General features: G+C 43.8%; 1 protein-coding gene across 2 annotated transcripts in view; it reads left to right on the top strand.

Moving 5' to 3' along the window:
* The window catches only part of SMYD1 (SET and MYND domain containing 1), a 109285-nt gene that overhangs the window by 88382 nt on the left and 6590 nt on the right, over positions 1-14313 (top strand). For both annotated transcript variants that reach the window (XM_029593059.1, XM_029593051.1), the window contains 2 exons: positions 5750-5913; positions 12597-12765. In XM_029593059.1, the coding sequence (XP_029448919.1) occupies positions 5750-5913; positions 12597-12765 (333 nt within the window). The remainder of the gene's footprint in view (positions 1-5749; positions 5914-12596; positions 12766-14313) is intronic.

Here is a 14313-nt window from a genome sequence, read left to right as displayed (position 1 = left end):
TCACATTTAAGTGCATTTTGCATTTTTTATTAGTTTAAAGTTGGCAGAATATTTTTTACACGCAATTGAAAAAGAAACAAAAAATACAACCTGGACATTGGCCTATGATTAAACTATAAGGCATTTACATTGGATGAAATTCGGTTCTTGATGAACATAGTCCAATACTGCCCAAGTATGATGGTCTTCCAACACATTGGGGCGGATTTTAAAAGCCTTGCTCGTGTAAATCCACCCGAATTTACGCGAGCAGGGCCTTGCGCGCCGGTGCGCCTATGTTCCATAGGCCTGCCGGCGCGCGCAGAGCCCCGGGACTTGCGTAAGTCCCAGGGTTTTTCGAGGGGGGCGTGTCGGGGGGTGGGGCCGATCGGCGCGGCGTTTTGGGGGCGGGATGCAGCGTTTCGGGGGCGGGCCCGGGGGCATGGTTTCGGTCCGGGGCGGTCCGGGGGCATGGCCGCGCCCTCCGGAACCGCCCCTGGGTCGCGTCTCGGCGCGCTAGCAGCCCGCTGGCGCACGGGGATTTACTTCTCCCTCCGGGAGGCGTAAATCCCCTGACAAAGGTAGGGGGGGTTTAGACAGGGCCGGGGGGGTGGGTTAGGTAGAGGAAGGGAGGGGAAGGTGAGGGGAGGGCGAAAGAGAATTCCCTCCGAGGCCGCTCCGAAATCGGAGCGGCCTCGGAGGGAACGTAGGTAGGCAGCGCGGCTCGGCGCGCGCCAGCTACACGAAATCGGCAGCCTTGCGCGCGCCGATCCAGGATTTTAGCAGATACGCGCAGCTACGCGCGTATCTACTAAAATCCAGTGTACTTTTGTTTGCGCCTGATGCGCCAACAAAAGTACGCGAAGGCGCACTTTTTTAAAAATCTACCCCATTGTTTACAAAAATGTTTTCATTAAGTGGGTGAATTTCTATTTGATGTGTATTGCTTGTTTCAGCCTTGGGTTTTCATATTTTTTTATATTTTTGACTGAGAAAGGATCTTGGGAAAAAGACCAGCACCACCCTTACCACTGAATCACCCCATCCCCCTCCAGTTCTCCAGCTGTTCCTCCAGGCCCAACACTGGGACACTTGCTGCAGGAAAAGCAACTCTTTAAAATCAGCGAGCAAGGCTAACACAAAGATACCTTTTTGAGATTTCTGTCCTGACGCTTTTATCATATTCCATATGGGCCCATGTTAATGGATTATGAAAATATAAATGAACAGAGGAGGAATAGCCTAGTGGTGGTTAGAGCAGTGGGCTATGATCCAGGAAACCAGGGTTCAAGTCTTGCTGTTGCACATTGGGCAAATCACTTTACTCTCCATTGCCTCAGGTACAAAACTTAGATTGTAAGCCCTCTGGGGATAGAGAAGTACCTGCATGTAAACCGATGTGATATCTCAGATGGAATGTTGGTAAATAAAAGAACAGAAGCTGGCATGTCCTGGCTCTCTTGATTTTTCAGTGGGAGGAAAAAAGATAAATATGACACGTTTTCCCTTTTAGAAGATAATGAGAATTGTGTGGAAAAAGGGGATGAAACTTGGACTTCCTCCTGCCCTGTAAAGGAAGTATTGTGTATTCAGTACTGAGGGCTCTGGTGGGGGGGGGGGGATTAAAAGTTGCATGTTTAGGGGTGAATAGCTCTTTGGGCCTCATTCGGGAGTAGAGTGGAAGGAGTTAAGAGGGTGTATGTCTCTTTTAAAGTTGTGCTGAAAAGGAACTCAGCAGGGGTGTCCCCTTTCTCCTCTTTTGTTTGGCCTTTCACTAGATCCCCCTACTCTGAGGCAGTACAAGTCTCAGGTAATCTCAAAGGAGTCCCTTTGGGAAGGTTATGACCTCAAAGCGGCTGCCTTTGCAGAAGGTGTTGCAGTTCCATCTTACTAACCCGGTTGATTCCCTTGCAGAATTGTTGAGAGAATTTTCTTCGTGCAGTGAGATTTCTAGGTTTAATTTTAATTTAGTAAAATCGGAAGCTCTTGCTACTTCTCCCTCGTTGCAAACTGTATGGAATGGTGGCTTCCCACTTAGGTGGTCAGCAGATTCCTTTAAATATCTGAGGATTATTTAATTTAATTTAATTTAATTTAATATCTTTTCTATACCGTTGTTAAGATATATACCATCACCACGGTTTACAATAAGGCCCATAAATTCCCTTGCTACTAATCCCTTCCCCTTTAAGCCCTCACCCAATTAATTACCCTGAAATGCTGCTTCACTAGTACATGGAGAGATCTATTATGTATAATTTGTTAATATGTTTAATATATACAATATGTTATTACTTTAATTGTTTCTCCCCAGTTCCTTTCTCAGCTTCTCTCTTCCTCAGGCTCCCTTACCGCCCTCCTCCCTGACTGCAACTCTCCTCTTGCCACCTGTTATTCCCTGCTCTGTTCTATGTATTTTCCACCTTTTGTTTGATGTAAACCGATATGATGTATCTACTGATACCGGTATAGAAAAACTGTTAAATAAATAAATAAAATAAAATAAATAAATAACTTAATGTTGCTAAATGTATTAAATTATATCAACTACACAGATGCCATCAAGTTACGGTAACATAGTTGTATGATCAATGTTATTTGGTGGGTGTGATAAATCATGTCCATTTCTATCTGTATCAGTTTTAAGTACAAAAATAGATTAATAATTGTATCTTATCCTTTGGTGGTGAACGAAAAATTAAAATAAAATAAAATACACACATCATGATTAGGGTGCTGTGTGTGGCTGTTCTACTGTCTGCATCCTACACTCCCCTGGGTTCTATTCTCCACTCTCTTTGTGATACACTTGTTTAAAGAGCCATGTTTTTAAACTATCCTGCTATCCCTCTCCCTGCTATCCTTATGAATTTATATAGATGGAACATCGTGCCCCTGCTTACACACACTAAAGCGAAATTGCTGAGGTGGAGTTTGCTTCCTTTATCACTGATTTTTACAATTAATCTTTTCAAAATGGTCCTATTTCCTAAATGGCTGCAAATTGCTCCCCCTGACTTTGCTGCAAAAAGATCTCAAACTCTTATATAGAGCGGTCTTTAAATTTCTCTGGCAAGGAGGTAAGCCTGAAATTCTCGTAAACAGCTGACAGGTACTTGGGCGGATGGCGGTTTGGGATTTCCTGACATGGAGTAACATGACAGGGCATGTCAATTAGGGCACCTGAAAGATTGGCTTTGGGATGCAAGTTTATACAACCCAGTGTCAATCGAGAAGCATTTAGCTTCTCCCCTTCATTTGCACTATGTACCTCATGCAAGGGCAGTAGGATTGCCGCCTTTTGTGAAGGCTCGTTCACAATGAATGACAGTTAGGAAAGTTTGGCAGAACTTATGTGAAATGTTGAATCATTCTTGGGACGTCTCCCCATTATCTGCCGATTCAAGGATACTGGAATTTTGTCCCAGATTGAAATGTAAGAAATCTTGGACCTCTAAGGGAATCGCACAGCTTAGACAATTGATAGCTGTGGATGGAACAATATTGTCTTTTCAACCTCCTTAAACAAATTCGCCATTTCACAGTATGCAATTACTTCTATCTACAAATAAGGCATTATGTAAAGAGCTTAAACTCTTCTCAGCTCTTAGATGATTTATGTGACAAAGTGGAGGAGTTTTTTAGAAGTGAGGAATTTGTGAGGAAAATGATAACCCATCTATACTCTTTATTATTGATTCAGCCAAGATGGGATTATAATACATTATTATATTAATAGAAAATAGATTTACCTATTACTCTTACAGATGCACAGCTATATTCTAGTTTTAAGCATGTTACTGCTCTTGTTGCCAATGCTGATTTGAGAAAGACACAATATACATTTTTTAAACAGGTATATATATATCTCCCATTCAAGCTTATCACTCCAGCTTTGTAATCACAGATTTATATCAGAGATGCAAAGTGATCCAGGGCACATTGGGACATAGCTTCTGGACATGTGAGGTAACTGCAAAGTTTTGGAATGGAATTCACATTTTTCTCGAATCCATTACAAGCAAAATATTGTATTTGCGTTGGTGGAGGGGGCTCTTTAAGATGAATCTATGTCTTTTCAAGTAAGGGGAAAGGGTACTTGACTTCTAATTCATAAAGCATGCCTTGTAGGAAAGAAGATTATTCTTATTATGTGGAAGTCTGTACAGGCTCCAACTTTTTGGATGTGGAGAAAAGCTTTACATACCTTGATGTTACTGGGGAAAAAGAAGCAGTGGCTGGATCATTTAAATGTAAATTCTTTTTCTTAGAAGTTTGGCATAATATCTGCAGATACTTCCAGCAAGGATCCAGAGTTCGGTGGAGAACGATATCCATCTGTAGTGGTCTTTTACTCTTCAATGACTGGCAGGGAATGAAGATATTCTAGGACTGGGGTTCTCAGTGGATTTGGGGTTGGGAGAGGGGGAAGAGAAGAACCTTTTTTGTAATTCTGTTTTGTCATTATTTTTATGGCATCTGGGGTAAAAATGTTAAAAACAAAGCTTATGCAATATTCGTGTGGAGTGCATAAGAAACAACCGCACTCTGCACGTTTGCTTCTCTGAAATGTTTCATTAATAAACAGTTTAAACATTAAACTTCTGCAGAATAGTTGTTTGTCAGTCCTGAGTACCCCCTGAGTAAACCTTTTTGAAAGCTGCTACTCAGGAAAACCTGAATCTCTGGTGCTGTTTGCTAAGGAGTGGCTCAGCATAGTATGGTTGAATTGACCTCTAAACATGAAAAAGAATTTAAAAGATAATGAAGCCTGGTGACTTTACAAATTAAATGAATTTGGTGTAATATTCTGCCATTCTTGGGTCTATCACATGCACATTACACATAATGCTATTAAGATGACTTAGATAATAACTAGCAACGGTAACATGGAATAGACTTAGTTTTTGAATACTTGCCAGATACTTAAAGCCTGGATTGGCCACTGTTGGAAACAGGATGCTGGGCTTGATGGACCCTTGGTCTGATCCAATATGGCATGTAGAGATGTGAATCGTGTGATCGATTGTCTTAATGATCGATTTCGGCTGGGAGGGGGAGGGAATCGGATCGTCGCCGTTTGGGTTTATTAAATATCGTGAAAATTGTGAAAATCGTGAAAATCGAAAACCGGCACACTAAAACAACCCTAAAACCCACCCCGACCCTTTAAAATAAATCCCCCACCCTCCCGAACCCCCCCAAAATGCCTTAAATTACCTGGGGTCCAGAGGAAGGGTCCCGGTGTGATCTTTTACTCTCGGACCTCCGGTGCTTGTAGAAATGGCGCCGGCGCTACCTTTGCCTTGTCATATGACAGGTCAAAGGTAGGGCCGGCGCCATTTTGTTTTTGTCCCCCGAGGTCAGGAGCGTAGGAGATCGCTCCCGGACCCCCACTGGACCCCCAGGGACTTTTGGCCAGCTTGGGGGGGCCTCCTGACCCCCACAAGACTTGCCATAAGTCCAGCGGGGGTCCAGAACGACCTCCTGCAGTCGAATCGTAAAAATGTGCTGCTGAAAAACACACATACTTTTTCCCAGATACAGGGTGGACAATAAGCATAGAGCCCATTTCTATGGGTAAAACACTATTTTATCTGTGGAAATGCCATTGATTATTGCTCTCTAAATGCTATGTGATTGAACAGATTAACGCCCAAGAGCCAACAGGTGTGCCTTACAATTTAGCTCCTTCATGAATTAAGCAGGCGTAATAGTTATAGAGCAGTTGATTTTCTTATCCTTTCTCTTACCTGTTTTGGGCATCTAGGTGGTAAAACTCTGCCGGGAATGTCTAAAGAAGCAGGAGCCTGTGTTGGCCGACACTAATATTTACATGCTGAGGATTCTGAGCATAGCATCTGAGGTGCTGTCTTACCTCCAGAATTTTGAAGAAGCAGCAGACAATGCAAGGAAGATGGTAGAAGGCTATCTGTAAGTGGAGCAACATCCAGTATTTGGCAAATATTCTCGGGGGGGGGGGGGGGGGGGGGGCTATGGCAAACCATGAACTGGATTTTAACAATGTTAGAAGAACTTTTCAATCTTCATTTTGAGGAGGGCACATTCCTGAAAACTGCCTGGATGCTTTACCTGATTGGGAGGCGGATGTGCTAAGATGCACAGTTTTTTGCACAGAAGTTACGATTTTCTATGAATAATTTACCAGGACTCATCAGCAAATGAACCCAGTAGAAAAGTTATGCACACAATTTTCTTATGGGTGACTTCTTAGGGGAGAGTTCAATCTGCCTGATGTTGATTGGGATATCCAACCTGCAGTATCTTGTAGATGCAAGGAGATCTTGGATTCTTTGTAAGGGGAATTGTTCTGTCAACTGGTAACAGAACCCACATGGGAGGGGGCAATACAGGGACATAGTGCTTAGCAACGGGGACAGTATTTCTGATGTTGTAGTTGATGATCATCTGGGATCCAGTGATGATGTGATTCAGTATTAGAATACAAAAGCAAGGGTCCTAGATTTTCATTAAAGCTAATTTTTGTTAAAATGGAGGAATACCTCAAGCAGTCGTTAGCTGGTTGGGAAAACCTAGAGGAAGAAGAAGAGCAGTAGGCAAAATTAAAGGAGATATTATAAAGGCAACTAACCTTTTTGTTAGGAAAGTAAATAAAGGAAAGAGGAAAAAGAAGCCACTATGGTTTTATAAAGAAGTAGCTGAAAAGATAAGGGAGAAAAGGTTAGCATGCATAAACTAAGAGGTCACAGAAAGTGGAAGACAGATAATAATATCTATATATAATATAAGAGAAGCTGGGAAAGTAGTCAGGATGCAAACATTCAAATGGAAGAAAAAATAGCAAATACAGTAAATGGAGGGACATGACATTTTTAGATATGTTAGTGATGGAAGTGCAAAAGTGGCATTATGAAACTCAGAGGTGAAGGGGAAAAATGAGTAGAGACTGATGAGGAAAAATCAAAATTGCTTAACAAATATTGCTATTCAGTGTTCACTGTGGAAGGGCCTGTAGCAGGACCACATAAAACAAACACATATATTAGAAGTGAGGTAAAACTCAATCAGTTTTCAGAACAGTGTGTTTGTGAGGAGCTAACTAAAATTAAAGTAGATAAGGTAATGGAAGTGGATGAGATACTTCCAAGAGTATTGAGTAAGTTCTCTCAATACTCTTGGATGTATCCATTCTGGCCACATTGCCTTATCTCCTTTAAGTTTTGTTACCCAGGACTCCTCTAAGTCCCGGGAGCGCCACTGGCTGATGTTTTCAATGCTTCTTTAGAGTCAGGAGTAGTTCTGGAGGATTGGTGAGGGGCAAATGTGGCTATTCATAAAAGTGGAAATAAGGAGGAGGCTGGGAACTATAGGTCGGTAAGTCTGACCTCTGTGGTGAGCAAATTAATGGAATCACTAGGCATGTGGATTAGTTTCCAATGAAATTGGAAAACAAAATGAATAGGAGCTAATTTGTTTCTTTCTGGGCTCCCCAAAATTAATTAAAAGGGTCCCCTGAAATAAAGGAATCCTATTTGTTTCATTCATTTGAAATAGAATGATTTCCAAAATTTCATTAGAGTCAACGGACTCATAGAAAAGCAACAGGTGCATGTGTACAGTTAGAAATTGATACAGTGTAGAGCAGGCAGTCAGCAGGAAAGGGGAAGATGGGCATGTTGTCAAGGATATGAGAGGAATGACGTATCACAGCAAAGCAATTTGTCAGTCTGACCTATCGCTGCAGACTGGGTACAATGACTCTGATCCTGAAGACTGAGCATATCAGAGATTTGCTCTGCATTGCTTCTCAAGACATTGTCTGTGTGAAAGCATAGCCCTGAGCTCTCTGAATTCTTGCTAAATGTTTTGCTGCAGCATATTTTATAGTCTCACTGTGCCAGCCACAGCCCGTCACACAAGAAAAGAAAGCAGTGAGACAGCGCCATGTTGCTTCGCTTGCAGTTGCTGTTCAGTTTTTCCTTTCTGATGATTGAAGCCTTAGGAACACTTGAGATTACTTATTTCTTCTCTGTTTTTCTGGCAGAGGGCCCTAGGCAGTGGGCATAAGTGAGCACTGAGGGCAGGGCAGAGAGTACAGCATAACAGGCTGTGTTGTGAAGCCTGTCTGTGTCAGAGAAATAGTGTAGAGCAGATAGTGTGACACTTAATGCACAGTTTTTCTGTGTTCTCTACATAGCAGTGTGGTACTAGCACAGTCTGGGCATTACAATACCACTGCAAAATAGGGGTGGGAAGAAGAACATTTTTTGTTTTGTTTTTCATTTTGTTTTGGGGGGTTTGGTATGTCACGAAATTCATTTCGTCCAATGTATATTTTGTTTATTTAGTTAAAAAAAAACAACATTAACCCCCCCCCCCCCCAAAAAAAAAAATTAAAAAAAGAAATTGGGTCTCCCGGGGCCTCCCAAGCCTCAAACCCATCCCTCACACCCAATAAAATGCCAGGAATAGGATCCTCCCTGGCCCCCACTTACCCAGTCTGGGGGGAATCTGACACCAAGGCCTAGACACAGGCCTTACATAGGCCTAGGCTGTGGTAGGTCACTGCAACCTCAGCCTAGGCCCTATGCAAGGCCCAGGCTTCAAAGCCTGGAGCAGATACCCAGGCCAGGCCCGATGCAGTGGCCAAGTCTAGAGGCTGGGTCCCGATGCCAGGGCCTTAGCCCAGACCCAGGCCCAATGCAGTTACCCAACCCTGAGGCTGGGTCCCAACACCTGGGCCTCAAGCTAGGCCGGGGCTCAATACCTCGACCTGGTCCAGAAACTGGGTCCCGATGCCAGGGCCTCATCCCAGACCCAGGCCCAACACCATGGCCCAGCCCAGAGGCTGGGTTTCAACACTGGGGCCTCAACCCAGGGTCAGGCCAAGGCCCTGTGCCCAGGCCTATAAGGTCTTCTGGCCTGTCTTCTTTCTTCTTTATTCAGCAGCAAAATGATATTGTCTGCTTGGGAAGTGCCAGAGTTAATTGACCCGGCACTCCCTAACCAGCGGAGAGGGAGGATGTCATTTTACCGCTGAAGAAAGAAGATGGACCAGAAGATCTCTGAGGCCTGGGCCTGACCCTGGGACAAAGCCTCGGCACCAGGACCCAGCCTTCAGGTTGGGCCCCAGCATCGGGTCTAGGTCTGAGCTGAGGCCCCTTCATCAGGACATGATCTCTGGATCGGGTCACAGTATTGGGCCTGGGTCCGGGCTGAGGCCCAGGCATTGGGCCTGAACTTGGACCTCGACTCTGGATCCTCGATGGAGCATGTACATTTTTTCCATTTTTGGGGTCTTGATCAAGGCCTCGACATTAGGCCTGGGCCGCAGCCTGATCCATAGGTGAGGCCCTGGCTTTGGGCCTGGGCTTAGGCCTGACAGATCAATTTTGTTTTCAAAACAAAACATGAAAATTTTGTTGGATTTTCAATCATTTCGCTTTGATAACAAAATAAAACGAAATGGGAAATTTTGTCTGATTTCCTATTTTGTTTCTCCCAAATGCCTATCTCTGCTGCAAAATATTAAATGATTGTTGTAACCTTCACATCCCCAGTGACATAAAAGCAATCATGTCAGGGAGAGGGAAGGGCAGAGCAGATGAAGTAAATGTAAATGTATTCAAAATTGGCCAGGTTGGCACTGGCACTGGCAGTGCCAGCAAGAATCCAAAAAGTAGACCTGCACCAAAATGAAGAGGGATTTCTTCTGGACTATTAAGGCAGTAGGAGCCAGCTCTAAGCCAAAGAAAATGGCACATGAAGATTATGATATGCTACTGTAGAGTGCAGATGACAGTGGATGTATTTGTCTCTAATCTGTTTTCAACAAGAGGGAAAAGATTGCAGCAGATGATGCAGTGAAACCATATTTTCCTCCATCCAGTTCATTGATAAGACAGACAGGACAAAATGAGGATAGGGTTGAACAAGTAGAGAGAGCACAACTGATGCCCCTGGTATTGTTCCTCAGAGTCTACTCTCTACCTCAGCTCCAGTGCCAGCATCCGCCGATAAGGATGTAGAGAAGGGATCACGGAAGAAATTCATGATTTGTAGACATTTCCAAATAAGGGATGACCCACGCTTTGCAAAGTGCAAGCACTGTGCAAAAGTTGTAAGTCGTGGGAAACAAATGGGCACTTAACTAACACTGGCATGCATTCTCACCTACAGAAGCAGCACCCCTTAGTACTGGCATCTGGGGAAGGTGGACGTGGTCGTAGTAGCTCAGCGACACATTCTTCCAGTCAGGGGAAGTGGCAGAAAAGAGGAAAAGTGTTTCCCAAGGTCATCTCATGCCCTCGACCCCCACCAGTAGTCAGGTGACAGGCCAGCAGCCCTCTGCCAAGTGTCAGAATTGACAACCTATGATGGAAGAAATGGGGTAAGCCGGTGCAAGGGTGTTAGGCACCCTAGGTGAATCTTATTCCTTGCGCCCACCCCCTCCCTCCCTTCCTACCCCCCACCCCCCCCCCCCGGTACCAACCTCATTCACTGAGACACTGCTCGTGGCCCACCGAGCGTTTGCTTTTCTCAGCTGTGAGCAGGATGGGCACTGCCTGCAGCCAGCCGGTTCTGTGCTTCCCTGGGCCATGAGCAGGATGGGCGCCGCTTGTAGTCTGCCGAGTCTCTACTCCTCTTGGCCATGAGCGGGATAGACTCCGCTCGCAGCCCCACATGGCTGCTCTTCACTGCCCCCTAATGGTTGGTGCCCTAGGCGACCATCTAGTTCACCTAATAGGATGCGCCGGCCCTGGGGGTGAGCTTCATTAGCAATGTCCCTGGGCAGGAGACAAGCAGCAGCCAAAGTTATATCAAGGAGCGTTGATGAAATAATTGCTCTTGATAGCCAGCCCCTGCAGCTAGTAGAAAATAAGTGATTTCTGCATTATACAAAGCTGGCATTCCCACGTTATAAAGATCCCTCCATGACCACCTTTAGTAGGTCTGTTATCCTCCAGCCTGTACAAACAGTGCTGTAGTCGCATCCAGATGCTGCTGGCTAAGGCAGAGGGGAGTAGCAAGCATTTCACTTCTGACATCTGGACCTCCATGAATGCTACGCACTCCTATTTCTCTCTCATTGCCCACTAGTGGGATCTGACAGAAGCAGGGGAGGGCAGCAACTCTGACAAGGATGGAGGAACATGGTGTAGGTGGGCATTGCTGCACACTCAGTCAATGGATGAGTCTCATATCTCTGCGTATATTCTGTCAGCCATAAGACAGATGCTGGAGGGTTGGCAGCCAGACAGGAGAGCTAGGAGTTCAAATGCTGGTTTCTTTGGGATAGACAATGGCACTACATTGTAAAGGCACTACAAGATGGGGGGCTTAGAGGGAATCTGATGTTTTGCACAGAACTCTTCATCTGGTTGTGGAGGATGCCCTAGGACTGGGGTCTAAGAGCTATCACAATGAATTCTTGGCAGAGCTTTTAGATAAGTGTAAGAAAATTGCGGGGCACTTCCACAGAATTGTAAAGGCAGGGCATTTTCTGCGAGAGAATCAAGAGGTAATCAGAATGCCTCTCAAGCACGTCATTATAAGTATTGCATATTGGTACCTGTTGCTGGTGAGGTTAGTGGAACAGCAGACAGTGACACCCATTCACATTTTTTCTCAGGAAATAGGATAGGTGTGACTTGCCCCCTGGGGCATCATGATTGGGCAGTGATGAGGCAGCTGGTAGATATATCCTGAAGCCCTTCAAGGATGCCACAGAGGACATGAGTTTTAGAAGTGCCTCTTTGACTGATATAATCCCAATTGTTAATTGTCTGATGGAAAAGATAGAGGGTTACCATCAGGACATCAGAATGAAAGCAGGGTTTTGTGGGAGTGAGGAGTCGGAGGAACACCCTAAAAGATAACCTAACCCTTCTCAAAGATAATAATAATAATGAAACTAACCATTCAGTATATGTGAGTATATATGTATTGGCAAAATACAACAATGAAATATTCTGTCACTTATAAGAATGACTGTTAGTACAAACCAGAAAAACAGGTTACACAAGCAAAATAAGCAGCGTAAATATTTTTTCCCAACTAAAGGGAATAAGTATATACAAATGGCCTAGCAAACATGGTTACTTTCCTGTAAGGGTGTCCTCTGGGCTCTACAGATGGTGACTCGCAAGCAGGATCTCGTTTGAAGGACTGGGCGTTACCAGGGATTCTGGATAATTGCACAGCTATTTGTGCTGATCTGGTCGGGCTCAGCAGGAATCCACCCAACATTCTGTCTCGTCTTCTTTTATGCTTTCAGTCTGGCACATTCATATAAACTATACTAATTTCCATTATCTTTTCTGGCAAAATATTAGGTACTTTCGAAATAAGCTACATGCAGACCCTGTATTGTGTTAATGGAGTCAGAGTTGTTCTTTTAACTCACTTCCTCAATCACCATTTTATCTTAGCTGACAACTGTTCATACTTTCACACAAATGCAGACTACCTGTCCCTCTCGCACATACATATCTAGATAATTTCTCCACCGCTATCTCCTGTTCTAATATACTTTCTTACAATTTGTCTGTTGTTTGCTGTTTGGTTTGCAATATGATTTTACAATTGCTTGATAACTGTATTTCTGAAAATGAAGCAATTTATCTTTTTTTCAGAAAACTGTACCATCCAAACAATGCACAGTTAGGGATGGCAGTAATGCGTGCAGGAGTGACACACTGGCATGCTGGTCTTATAGAAGTTGGCCATGGTATGATATGCAAAGCTTATGCTATTCTTTTGGTGACTCATGGACCTACTCATCCAATTACCAAAGACTTGGAGGTAGGTGATTATGGCCTAAAAATCTGTGTGGTTTTCAGTATTATTCATGGAAAAGTCTAAGATTCTGAAATGGGTCCTACTGCACTCTAGGCATTAGAATTCCAACAGGGGGGTGGCATATAAGATAACACGGTTACTTCCATACCTTCCAAAAATAATAAGCCACTAGTGAGTAAGATGACTTTCAATATTTATAATTATATTTGAGTGTGATGCTGTTGAAATCTATGAAGATAAATGATGAGGGTAATACATTTAAAAGTGTAATGCCATTGAAATACATTATGGTGAATGTGTTTTAAGAGGAAGATTGTCTTCTAATGAAGATGTCATCCTCGGTGGCAGAATGAGGTAAGGAGTATGAACATTTAGTAGACCAAATACACAGAGCTATAGACAGAAGTGGTCAAACTTCTATGTAGTCGAGCTCAGTAGTGTTGAAAACAAAGATTCTCAAACACCATCTTATTTTAAAGTAGTCACTTTCTTCACCACATCATTTGCCTTCATAGACTTTAATACCATCAACTTCATAAATATCAGGATTGATCATTTAAAAGGCTAATGGTTCACTGGTAGGGCTGCATGCTGCCATTTGAAAGAAATGAGTTCAGTTTCTGAACCCACCTTTTGTTCAGCAGACTGGCAGGGGGTAGGGATATGGTGGGGACACCAGTGTTCACAGCCCCCAGGAGAAACAGTCCCAGCCATCTCACAGTAGTAACACCTAGGGATGTGCAGCAGGGATGGATTCGTACGATTCGGTATTCATATTCGTCGGGACCCAAATCCATTGCATCAGTTTTCAGGGGACCCGGATTCATCCATTAGTTACATATGGTATTCTTTTCCTGTTAAAGTTGAAACTCCCCCCCCCCCAGACTTACCAAAAGTCCCTGGTGGTCCAACAGGGGTCCTGGAGCGATCTCCTGCACTCGGGCTGTCGGCTGCCGGTATTCAAAATGGCGCCGATAGCCTTTGCCCATACTATGTCACAGGGGCTACCGGTGCCATTGGTCGGCCCCTGTCACATGGTAGGAGCACAAGATGGCGCCCTCTTGAATCTTTTTGCTTTGCCTCCATTTTCCTCTGAGGCATTGGAAGCAGAGATGTGCAGGAAGGAGCAAGAGAACTGGCTTTGCTCAGTCAGTTCCTGAGGCGCTGCCTGCAGCTGACTTTCATGCTGCCTCAATCTGCATATTACTGCTGCACCATGGCACTGATCAGATACCATATCATTCAATTTAAGAAGAGGATAGCATATGTCTTTTAATCATTTATTGATACAAAACTTCATTAACTTCAAAAATGTGTCCAATTTAAAACAACACACACACCCATACCTACACATTCACACCTTAAAAATATACATTTCAAGGAAGGTACACATAAAAACCCACTAAATACCCATATTAACTTAATACAATAACCATTATGCCCTGTGGGAAAAACCCACTTACAATCTATCTTCACACTTTAAATACTATACACATTTATCTACGACGAACAAACTCCTCCAGTGTCTCCTTCCTTCTTGACGCAATATTT

This window comes from Rhinatrema bivittatum, chromosome 1, assembly GCF_901001135.1.
Source record: "Rhinatrema bivittatum chromosome 1, aRhiBiv1.1, whole genome shotgun sequence".
Lineage (NCBI taxonomy): Eukaryota > Metazoa > Chordata > Amphibia > Gymnophiona > Rhinatrematidae > Rhinatrema > Rhinatrema bivittatum.
This window is presented reverse-complemented; position numbering and strand designations above follow the sequence as displayed.